Source organism: Diadema antillarum, unplaced genomic scaffold (genome assembly GCF_040938485.1).
Source record: "Diadema antillarum isolate AM-2024a unplaced genomic scaffold, OU_Dant_1.0 scf00000181, whole genome shotgun sequence".
In the NCBI taxonomy this organism is placed as follows: Eukaryota; Metazoa; Echinodermata; class Echinoidea; order Diadematoida; family Diadematidae; genus Diadema; species Diadema antillarum.
The window spans coordinates 2,240,982-2,253,901 of record NW_027271070.1 but is presented as its reverse complement, the minus strand read 5'-3'; the positions used below and the strand labels follow the sequence as shown (position 1 = coordinate 2,253,901).

The following is a 12,920-nucleotide window of genomic DNA, read 5'->3' as shown; positions in this document are numbered from 1 at the left end:
TTCGTTAATCCGAAAATGTGATGAGGTTTGTTATTACGAAGGTTCATTAATCCGAAAATGAAATAAGGTTCGTTATTCCAAAGGTTCGTTAATCCGAAAGTGAAACAAAGCTCATTATTCCGAAGGTTCGTTAGCGACCCTATATCATTTTGGACCAACGAACCTTTGGAATAACGAACCCTATTTCATTTTCAGATTAACGAACCTTCAGAATAACGAACCCTATTTCATTTTCGGATAAACGAGCCTTCGGAATAGCAAACCCTATTTCATTTTCGGATTGACGAACCTTCGGAATAACGCCACAAATGTTCGGATTAACAAACCCTTTTTTATTTTCGGATTAACGAACCTCTAGGTATAGGGAATTTGTGTGTTTCGGATTAACGAACCTTCGGAATAATGAACCTTCGGAAGAACGAACCTTCGGAATAACGAACAGCAACCCCCTGTATGTGGCAACCACTTAAGGGAAATAGAAGGGTGGCCCCTGTAAAGGGATGGCCACTACAAACAGGTTGGTGACTAAGTTCATCCATATAACACCTTCAAAGATTCTAGCTATCTGACTGGCAAATTGCTCATAAGCTATTAAAACTCAGTTAAAAGTACCACGGCACACTGTTGCTGGTGAGCTGTGCAATTTTGTTCAAGCAAAAATAGCTCATAGCTGATGTCACCAATTTACAAATATACTCCCACGTTGAATTCATGGTCAACTCATAGTTTTTTGACCATTTCATGCCTCTGACATCACAGTAAACATACCTTTTCTGCACATACTCAATTAGTTACAAACATGCAGTTAGTCAGTCACTCATTTTACCGTCAACAACTTCAACTGATTACTTTCACATATAATTGACAGTATTGTTACCCATTCACATTCACAAGGAAAAAGTTGTCATTACCCACGCCGATGAAAATCGGCAGGGGGTTATGTAAAGGGTTCCGTATGTTTGTTTGTTTGTTTGTTTGTGTACAAGATAACAAGAGAACGGGTAAACGGATTTGCACGAAATGTTCAGGGGATGTTTGGATAATGGTAGGAAAGAATCGATTAGATTTTGGTGATAATCGGTTGACCCTTGCAAATTCTGTGTGACCTTGAAGTTTTGACCCCACTAGTAGTGACCACTCCGAAAATTTTCTGTTTCTCACTTTGCGATTTTCTGCTACCATACGAAAACATAAACTCCCAAACGATCCGACTTCGCTGCTCAAATGTTCGTAAGAATTCCGAAATTTACGTTTAGGCCTATTTGAGGGACTATGTCCTTCTAGATTTATGAAAGTTCGTTCTCCGTCATCACAAACTGGCCCGTATTTTGATGATTTTTCAAATTAACATTGATTGTTTTTTTCGTTGGAGGAGCATTTGCTCGGTCGCAGTCACACTGCACGATATGCGCGCTCAATGTCAATGCGTGTGCAAGGCCGCTGACAATGCATCGCGCTCTACACTGTTGGTGCAAAATTGCATCGGGGACGTTGCGGCGCTCGTTGGTGACCGAATACTGGTGCAGTAGACATTTGCATTCAACCCTTGCATTGAATAATTCCCGTAGACACTAATCATAGGGGTAATTGCCTAGGGGGTACTGGTGTACGTAAATTTTGTTTTTCTTTTGCGCTTTTGTGGATACCATCAAAGATCGTACACTCATAGGACCTTTGATATCATCACACTCTCGGCTTGCTATAATCAAAATATCCCTCAAGAAAACGGCGTATTTCTCGATTTTTAGCGCTTTTTCGGCGACCCGTCGCGTAGACAATACTCTTAAAACTGGACTTAATTCGCGCGCGCTTGGAAAAGTTCCGATTCTGCACTTTTGACGGTGGAATTTGGGATATTTGATGGATTTTTGGAGGAGACTAAAGGACTTTCCTGTTGTGAATGAGTGCTACCGTATGTGAAATGATGTGACTTTGCGTGTGATGTGACTGTAGAACCAAAGATCGTACACCTCAGTCAACGATGTCAGTGTACGATCTTTGGTAGAACTCACTGGCTGGTGATAAAGCACACTGGCAATTAAGTGACCGAATTCTGGTAGATGACCGAATGCACATTATGTTTACCCCGACTTTGTACTTCAGGCGTGGGTCTGCCGCCTTTGACGGCCCCTCTCTAGTTTCTGTACTAAATTCAAGAGTAGGTGTGGACTGAGGTGTTGTATGGTGTGTAGTATCTTAATACTCATGTTATAGAACAAGATTTTGTGCTCGGTGAAAGATGAGGAGCACTTTTCAACTCGGCTTCACCTCGTTAAACAGAACGCCGCCCCCTTCTTTCACCTCATGCGAAATCTCACACCATCACACTCATGACCATTCACTATTTGTATTTAACTCATTACAAAATGTTTGTGATATGTATCAAATACACATGATTCATATATACCACAAGATTTTTTTATTGTTGCATGGGAATTTCCGTACTTCTCAGGTTATCTTGAACCATTGATATTAAATTGGTTGCAACCCCATTACTCCAAATAGCAAATTACAAATGATGATGTCATCATTTCACAACACTCCAAAGGTCTGCACACTAAGAAAATATGGTTTATTTTTCAATGATTTAGCATCTGCAACCAATACTTCCTTGAAAAATCGATGCCTTGTTTTGAAGATACTGAAAGAACTTGATGTGCAGTGGATACAGAATACTCCTTTTGGTAACATTTCAACAAAAGAAATCTAATGAAGATTTGTATGAAGGTCAATCGGATGCTTGTAAGGTGATGACATCATCATTTCATCTTATTTGCATACATCTCACTCATGCTTGCAGCCAATATAGTGACCCCCGATGAATCGGGAGGAGTTGGAAGACAAGCATTTTTTTCCTTTGCAGTGGGGCTCCTTTTTCAGCAGTGGCCAAATCTAGCCAGTGTATAGCTATAATACCCCACATGAAAACTGATGGCATTTCTGTGAACTGTGCACAGCTATTTTATCCATCCATATCCATGGCAATGAGTTCCCACATGCTACGACACCAAGAGATAAATGGCAATAAAAAGAAACAAGAAATGTCGCTATCATAGCAACTGGTATGCCTCAGCTATATTGCATTAATCTTTCATAGGTTAGTCAGTTTCACGACTGGTGAAAAATTGAAATATGTTTACAAATTTGATTGTACAACTTTAAATGTGTTTTTAATGCATTCTTTGAACCAGATTTCAATTGAATGGCTAAATTGATTCAGAGAGCAAATATTTAGGAATTCATGCATTTTCACTTGATCTTTGATCCCAAGGCCCACATCTTTCTTAAAACCATCACTAACTAGTAATATCTAATTTTCATGACAATGCCTTCAGCTATTTGCAAAATATGTATAAAATAGTCACATTTTATCATTGACAATGCTGTGAGCTATTTTCAAAATATGGGATAAATAGTGACATTTTAACTATCACTTTAACCTCTGACCCCATGGCCCAAACCTTTCCTTGCTATAGAACCTTAGGGGGGATATTATATGAAATACACACACAAGTCCACAGATGCAGACACTCTAGGGTATCATGTACCATACCCTGTTAACACTGTGAGCCAGTTTTCAAGCTTCCTCGAGGAGGTTTGAAAACCTGCTCAAAAAACCAGTCTCTCATCTGTTTATCATACTGCACTAGCTGATTTTAACCAAAGCAGGCCCCAGCAAGCCTTAGCAGGCCCAACTGGCTCCAATCCCATTGTAACGAAGTTCCCCTCCAGTACACAGAACACGGCACGGGCTTTTGAATTTGTTACGTAACTGCAAATATGATTGAGTGCGAAAGTCGGCAAAAAAACAGCTTCTCAAACCCCCTAGCATTTTGCTACTGTAGCTGAGGTTCTTTGAGGCTGCTATAGCAGGCTCTGAAACCACCCCAAGGAGGTAGTTTCTGAACCTGACCTGATCAGATCTCCTTTTCTGTATTCTACCTACTGCATTCACACTGAGCCAAAAGGCTGCTTGAGGCTGCAATAGGAGGCTTCAGAACCCCCTTTTTGCTTCAGTAAGAATGGGGCGATGGATTGCACATCGGAACAGTCAACTCCTAGATACTCCCATTGAAGTGCGTGTTTTAGTACCATGCAGAAGCTATAGGTGCTCCATATGACTGCCAGCACATTGCCACTTCCTGTGTATCTGTAGTCGCACATACTGCAAATTACTGCCCAATAGCAAATGTTTAGACTGTGCCTCTACTCGGGATTGGTTAGAAAATAACTTTTCTGGCAAGAAAATGAAATACCCCTGAGTACATTCTATGGATTAAGTATGTCATAATTTCTTTAATATTAATGAAGAAGGATGGAATACCAGTATTTCAGCAAAAATACCACCAAAGCAGCTCCTGATATAGAGTAAGGACTGTATCAATGTTTTGTATTAAAGGACAAGTTCACCTTCATAAACATAAGGATTGAGAGAATGTAGCAATATTAGTAGAACACATCATTGAAAGTTTGAGGAAAATCAGACAATCCGTTCAAAAGTTATGAATTTTTGAAGTTTTTTTGCAGTACCCGCTGGATGAGAAGACTACTGCAGTGTATGAATAACTTAGATGTCACATGCGTACAACAATATAAGGAAAATATAAAGAGAATTTCACAAAATTCCATCTTTTGAAAAAAGTATACATTCCCCGGACTCGTTACCGACAAATGTTATGGGTAATATTATTCCCCCTGCCTTTAGAAAGAGGCAAGTCAATTGCTCTTTTATTATGCGAAAAAAAATGAAAATATGTTGAATTTTCTTTTATATTTTCTTTATACTGTTGTACGCATATGACTCACAAGCTGTAGTAGTCTCCTCATCCAGCGGTTCCAACACAAAAATTTAAAAAATTCATAACTTTTGCATCGATTGTCCAATTTTCCTCAAACTTTCACTGATGTGTTCTACTAATATTATTGCATTTTCTCAATCCTTATGTTTATGAAGGTGAACTTGTCCTTTAACAAAATGGGAAACTTCACAACCCATGATAACTTGATCATTTTTTTTTTTTGCAGCCAATTTTAATGAAACCTTTTTTTCTCTGCTTGATTATATAGATGCTACTTTAATATCAAAGTCAATTTAAATCTGTGTCGGAATTATACTTTCAATAAGACATACGTATCTAAGGACACAAAAGATGACAATCGCCCAGTTTTTTAAGAGGGGAGGGAATATGTGTAATTGCGCAGCAGCAGAGTTGTGCAACATGCAACAGCTGTGCAACAGCATATCTTAGGGCAAGCTGCACTACGCATGATGTGAAGTCATTTGGTATAAATTTGGTTATCATTTGCACAGGAAAAAGATCTTCAATAACTAATGATTCCAGCCATGAAAAAGCAAATGACTAGAAGATATCTAGCCATATACATGTATTAAGGATTACATGAATGTCCTGATTTTGAAGACAGAACTGTATGTTGCATACATATATTGATAGAATTGAGGTACACCAGAGTACTTATGTAAATAATTATTATCTCTTAAAGTCGCTGATGAACACATTCAATACAGAAAACACATCACGATTTCCTGTCATTCATCTACACTGTGACACCCATTGGCCCGTATTCACGAAGGTGGTACAAATGAAACCATGGTTTAAAGGGATCGTATAGCTTTGGTTGAGACCTAATTTCAGGTTTCTAACATATTTCGGTGAGATAATGAGACACCTCTTATGGAATATGAAAGAGATTGTAATTCTTTTAGGAATTTAACATTTATTTGATGAAAATTGGTTTTGAAATGGCCGAGATATCCAAAAAAGAGTGATTCTAATAAAGTGTGGGACCCACACTTTATTACGATCGCTTTGTTTTACTTTGTTTTTGGATGTTTCAGTCATTCCAAACCCGATTTTTATCAAATAAACTTTGAATTCCTCTTAAAATGGTATTCTCTGTACTATATCATAAGTGTTTTCTTGGTATCTCGCAAAAAAGTTAAAAACTCAATTCTCATCTCCACCAATACTGTACTATCCCTTTAAAACCATGGACAAAAACCATGGAGCGCCAAGTGTCCCACGGAATATTTCGTTACGAAATTGGTCATTTTGTCGACAAAATGACCATTTCGTTAACGAATTTATCATTTTGTGGATGAAATATTCACTCAGATACAAAATGTTGTCATTTCGTTCCAAAATAATCATTTCATTGACGAAATGACTGATTTTGCAACGAAATATTCCATGCGACACTTGGCGCTCCATGGTTTTTGTCCATGGTTTCATTTGTACCACCTTCGTGAATTCGGGCCATTGAGTGGTAAACATTTGTGGTACAAATGGAAAAAGACAACAACGCTTGGATTCTTTGTTGACAAAGTGAATTGAAGATCTACAAATTGGCTGGTGTGACAGAGTTCAAGTAATAAACCATGAGTTGAGTTCTAAACAGGGTAAATACTTCTCTAAAACATCATGACTTGTATGACATCTACCGGTACTGCATAATGATAGTGTACTACAAAAGCACTCAGAGAGCACTGACCTCCGCCGAGCAGCTCATTTCCACCCATATATACACACACACATGCTGCATATCTCCCAATTTCACAATGATAAAAAAAAGCCTTGTGTCTGTCTACCTTCTCACCTGCATGCTGCCTGGTGCCTTAATTAAGCAGAGCACGTATGTGTGTGCATGCAAACCTCATTGACCCTATTGGCCAAAAGATTTTTTTTAATCCTTCAAAAATTCATAAAATTTCCCACATCACTACCAAAAAGGAATCATCTGTTCCTCATGTTATTATCAACTTTTCTGGCAAGTTTATCCAGGTCCATTCACAATTTTTTGAGCTATTTTGCAAACAAACAGACAGGCAAACAAACAAACAAGCAACCAATGTCAGCAAAAAACATAACCTTTTTGGCAGAGGTAATAATGACTCAATGTGGTTTATAGTTGCACTCTTTTCCCCCTCATTTCTTATACACTCTTCTTAGGGATATACAGTGGCGGATTCATAGAGGGGCGCAACCGGCGCACACCCCCCCCCCCCTTTGTTTTTCGTGAAAAACAAAAGAAATATTAGTCGAGTCACGCCCCCTTTACAGAATTCCAGGATCCGCCCCTGTTATATGCAGCTTTTCACAATAATTAAGACCATATGTACTGCTTCATCTGGTACTATTTGGACCTAGTTTTACTCAAGTATAGTTTTCTACATAGATCATCTCTCAAAGGACAAGTTCACCTTCAAATACATTAAAAATAATTGAGAGAATGTAGCAATATTGCTAGAACACATCAGTGGAAGTCTGAGAAAAATTGAACGGATACATTCTAAAATTACGAATTTTTGAAGTTTTAGTGCTGCCATAGCTGGATGAAAAGACTACAACAGCTTGTGGAAAATCAGACAATCCGCTCAAAAGTTATGATTTTTAGTACGTTTCTTTCTTTCTTTTCTAAGTTTCAGCGCAGATGATTCAGAACTTTGCAAGACCCAACAGCTTTTATAGTTTTTTTTTTTTTTTTTTCTTCTTTCTTTCTTCTTCTTCTGCTTCTTCTCCGAGAACTGCAGACAGCCCACGCACAGGTGCCTGGCACCTACATTGTAATTCTTAATGGATCCTGAGCTACCCTTGGCTTTATTACAGTACCATGTACAGAGCTTTCTCGGCTACTCTCATTGTTGCAGTGTCACAAATATACACGTCATAGTTTACATGACAGTGACATGTTACAGTGTACTGTAGCTGTATGGACCTCGTGTAGTCAGGAATGAACTCTCTCTCCCTCTGGCTCTGCTCTGTCAAACTGTAACAGTTAGCTCGAGAAATGAGCATCCATTAAATATGGTTGCATGATAAAGTTTTCATAATAGGCATATAAAATTCTGTTAACAGCAGCTACACTGTCTACAGCCACTGTTCATGACAACACATGAATAGGGAATTTTTGCAGGAAACTGTGAGCTGTGAGCTGGCCCGGTTGGCGTGTAGCCTACAGCATAATCATTCGGAGCTGTCGGCCATGACGATTCCTCCTCCCACTTCACTATCACACACAACACCACCAATCCACACACCAAACTAGCACATGCCTGGGAGGTAAAGATGGCTGTAATATCTAGGGGCGTGCAGTGAGACCTGGCAAGCGGTGCCGTGTGTGTAACAGGGAGCTAGCTGCAGGCTCCAGTAACGGTGCAGGGTCTCTGAATGAACAATCACAACACTACCAGTTCAAGTGCTGCCGATACATGTTCACAAGGAGTGGCAACTTCAAGCTAGTCAGACATTTATAAAAAGAGTTTGACATACCAATTTCGTCACCATGACCCATGCGAGCCAAAACATCGAGCAGATCTGGCGAAATTATAGCAGGTATCCCCTTTAGAACAACCATTTTGAGCAACTTGTCAGCACGTCCGCACACACCGTCGATGCATAGGACATACCACACTACGTAGATCGCGTACTATACGTGCTTCGTGTACGATGATACGAGCCAACGTAGATCTCGTCGAGAAAGAGCTCAGCTGATTTCTGGCGACCCTGCGCAAACAGTATGACGTAGCACGAGCCGGGAAATTACCGGGAATGGTGACGTCATCCCAACACGCTCCAGGCAATGCAAAGCACGATTTTTTCAGTAACATGGCGAATGGACCTCATGTTTTTAAAATTGGCAGGCAGAAGAAATGTATCACTCAGAGTACAGGGGAAGTGAATTACCATTTGCATGAGTTTCTGCCTACTTGTGAATCCATTGGCCTGTTTTCTACCACTTTCAGAGAAACAGATCATTCGTCATCGCAGAGATGAAGCTCAACCTCCCACTTCGTATAGCTATAAATCCCCAAAAGTAAATCCCCCAAATTATTCTCCTCGGAGAGGTAATTCAACACCACTGCCTTTAATCTTTTTCACACTGCATCATGTTTTACATGTGTGAAAAAAAAAAACATTTAGGTGGATGGTGGGAAAATCATTACAACTGCAAACATGAATAAGAAGGGACGGATAGCGTTAAATTGAGACGAGTAATATTGTAAGAGGTCCACGGTACAAGAGAATAATGACATATACTTTACTCTTTGTTTTCATTTTCTTATCGCTCTTTTCTCGTGAAGTAGGTCTTTAGATTTTGCGAGTAGCAAATGAATGATACTTCTGCATGACATCCGCAGAAATTTATTGTAAGCAAAACCTCATCATTTTCATATAGACATCGAAGCGATGTATATAACAATGATTGTGTCTAAAGCTATCATCGGCGTTATTAATGGTTATATAAAGTGGCGCATTACATCATCATCATTATCATGAAGTCATCATCATTAATCATCATCGTCATTATTATTGTTATTATAATTGTTTTAATCATCATCACCATCATCGTCACTATTATCTTTGCCTCCAACAATGTCTTTAAAATGTTTTACTAATTAGAACATCCCAGTTTGTTATGAAAAAAAACCCAAACGTAATTAAAGTTACTGTTTTGTTATCATCCCATATTTATTGTCATCAATTGATTTTTATCGTCAGCGTCATCATTATCACCACCGACACCGTTATCGTCATTATCTCTATCATCATTGTCGTCGTCATCATTGATTATTTTGATTCTGATTTGATAGACTTGATTTTGATTTGATCATCATCGTCATCATCAATAATATCATCATCATCATCATCATCATCACCATCATCACCATTGTCATCATCATTATCGCTATGATCCTAGAAGACTCCAAGTGTTAACATCTCCATATTCGCTGTTCAATAATATTTCACATGAATGCCTTTCACAGTACAAGTGTACCTCATTTTCCTCCCGGAAACAGCGGTAGTCATCCAATACTCATGATTCAATCACCACCTCGCTCGGTACTTCTATGACCTCCACACAGAGGTCGCCAGAGAAGAAGAGGAGCTGACGATCTCGGTGAGGGGGGGGGGGGGGGGGGGAGGGGGAGAAAAATATACGAGACCTGTGATGGTAACGAGATCGCATCGCGAGAAGAGTAGTGATTGTGATGGTGAGCTCAAGCAAGCGTGACTAATACAAGAGGGAGAGGGGATAGCGACCCCTTGTACCAGGGAAGGAGCAGTGAGAGGGATTTATCATCTAGATGTGCATGATTATGAGATATGATACGACCATTCTGGTTCGTGGGTGAGGATAGTAGAGGCCGAATGATGAAAGCAGTAGCAGCGTTGAGAGGGCAAAAGACCGCGTATATTGCCCGATGATCTAAATATGACGGCGATGTTTTTGCTGACATTAGTCACGCTTTCTAAGAAGCAGATACTCAGAGTTGTACATGACACTGCCACGGTCATTGACGGTGTCACTGACCATACGTGCATCGCCATCCTTTATTGGTAAGGTCTTACTGTCCATGCGACTACCCCTTGACGCCAAGCTACATGCCAATGCAATCATTGATTGAGGTGTGTAAATGACTTTTAAAAACATAAAGAAATATCACTCCAAATATTTATCATCGTCGACTTATTAGACAGAAGAAATTAAGGTCAAAAAAGAGAGAAAAAAAGTGTTTTATTGTATTGCATTATGAAGAATTTGATAAGCAACTTCTTCATACAAATTTGCCCTCATAGCTTTTTCTTTTTCTCGAAAACACACTCAACTTGATTGAGAAGGGGAGACGAACACGATTCATCATGTTTTGGGACAATAATAACGACTTCAGCGAACTTTGCAAGAGTAATGTCATTTTCCATGCGTTCCCCGAGCACCAATCGCTCACAACAAAGCTAAACTCATGATCCGTGCGAGATAGGTGATACGTCAAGCTTTCAGTTCGGATTTCACCGTTTTCAGAGGGGTGAATGGGAAAGTGGAAGTAGTGACGATATTGCGGAGAAAAGGGGATTTGTCGTTGAGTAGCACACAAACGCGGTTTGTTTCCCCTGTCGAAGCAACACCGCCGATTTTCTGGTGGAACAAGGTATCCGATTTCTCCTCCATCCTCCTTGGATTTCTATCGATGTCAAGCCAATTGACTCGTGCTGCGGTGAACTGTGACCCCAAGTTCAGGTCACTGACGGGGTAAAGATGGGAGAGCGATGTGCCTAGTCTGAAAATCAGACCCAATTATCGTGTCACACGGTGTTGTGAGAAAACGCGACGGCGGGGTAAATACGTGTATGTTTCGTTGTCGCGCAATTATTACTTGTAGCAATTTTGCATCACCATGAATGCAATTTTCTTACTTTTCAGTTGAAAAGAAAAAGAAATTAGATCCGAAATATCTATTCATTTGACTAAGGAAAAATAAGAAAAAAGCTAGAGATAAATGGGAACTTCGGAGAATAGGAGGGGTAGGACCTAAACTGAAAACTCGTGTTATTTCGAATATTTCTATGTGTAGCTAGACCGCATCTTGCATGGCAACGTAAAAGGTCACTGGGTCATGTGCTTTCAGTCACGAGCGTGAAACTCACTTGTGGATTCGATTCATTCCCCTTAAACTTTTACTGCTTTTGTTGTTGTTGTTGTTGTTGCTGCTGCTGCTGCTGTTGTTGTTAATTCTCTATTAAAGACATGGTGTTATTTCTGCCCATCCCGCATGGTTTTTGCTTTTTATGGTCCTCCTCAGATATTACTTCTATACCGCAATATCACCTTCGCTACCATAAAGAAATGATCTAGGATGGATATCAAAAGGAGACTGCAGCTACCACTAAATAATACAAAACGCACTATAATACGATGTTAGTGACTGTATTTCCAAGACTACGACGGGTACTGCGCGAGTAAAGACGGGTAGTCCTTTTACCCTCTTTAGAAAGTTTGTCACTCGAGTTCGACAGGGTGAGTCATATTTCCCAGATCTTGTCGTTGAGTCACCCAACGACATCAAAAACCCTCACTGATTACTTTAGGTTTTTTCCCGCTCTGTCATAACAACAAAGTACCCCTGTCTATGTCATTGCCATTGCTACCTCCCCCTGCATGGTCCGTTTATCAAAGGATTTAGAACAGGCTAGGCCACAAGTTCAGCTCTCCGTGGGTGAGTTCGGTGAATGTTCATCTCGGTGCGGCAATAATCCGCGTATAAAGTAACAATGTCGCCGAAGAATCAAAAGGTCGCCGTCTTCCTTTACTGCAATTAGGCATTTGTTTAATGAACGAAGAATAATACTGATTTCCAAACCCCCTTTCTAAAAAAAAAAAAACAAACAAACAAACAAACTTTAACTTACTTGACCAAGAATACTCCCCTGCCTACCCTTTCTTCGAAGCTCGCTGCCCATCGGTTTATCAGCGAGAAGCGTGTTAGCCATTTAGTGCAATCATGGATCACAAAGCCCAATGTACATATAGGGAGATGGCATAATGGCCGGTCAAAAAAAAAATTCGAAGAAACCCTTTCTTGGCATCAATCAAGGGCAGTGTCTTTAAGTGGTCGAACCAGGGTCATTTAATGTCAGCAACGTGATGTCGCTTAGTTCGCGCGCACCAGCCCGTCGCCTGCAATGTCAGAGCGAATCAGGAAGGGCGCTATCGAGTATCGGCCCTGAGTATTATCGGTATTGATCGTATGGCTGCTGCTTTTTTCCCCCAATACGCATTGACTAATAACGCTGAGTTAAAAGGAGGAAAAATCACGATGACACCGACGCATAATTTTATCTCCTTGTAATCGATCGATAGCGATCTGGACGTCGGGAAGATCTGAAAATAAAACACACTCCTGAAATGGCGTAATTGCCCTGGACACTTCCCACGTAAAATTGGCGGATCAATGTATGGAGTGGGTGGTACTACTCGCCTGTTAGTCTCGTGAGTATTGCTGTCCATGCTGAACTTGGAACAAAGCGAGGCGGTACACAGTGTGCGACAACAGATTTAACTTCTAATCCACTAAATGTTTAATGAAAAGATATGAATGAATAAATTAAAGATTTAATGAATAG

General features: G+C 40.0%; 1 protein-coding gene across 1 annotated transcript in view; it reads right to left on the bottom strand.

Moving 5' to 3' along the window:
• LOC139723120 (fucose mutarotase-like) overlaps positions 1-8,415 on the bottom strand; it is a 143,321-nt gene extending 134,906 nt beyond the window's left edge. The window contains exon 1 of the mRNA XM_071634389.1: positions 8,289-8,415. Coding sequence (XP_071490490.1) covers positions 8,289-8,373 — 85 coding nt within the window. The 5' untranslated portion in view covers positions 8,374-8,415. The remainder of the gene's footprint in view (positions 1-8,288) is intronic.
• Positions 8,416-12,920: the final 4,505 nt, after the last annotated feature.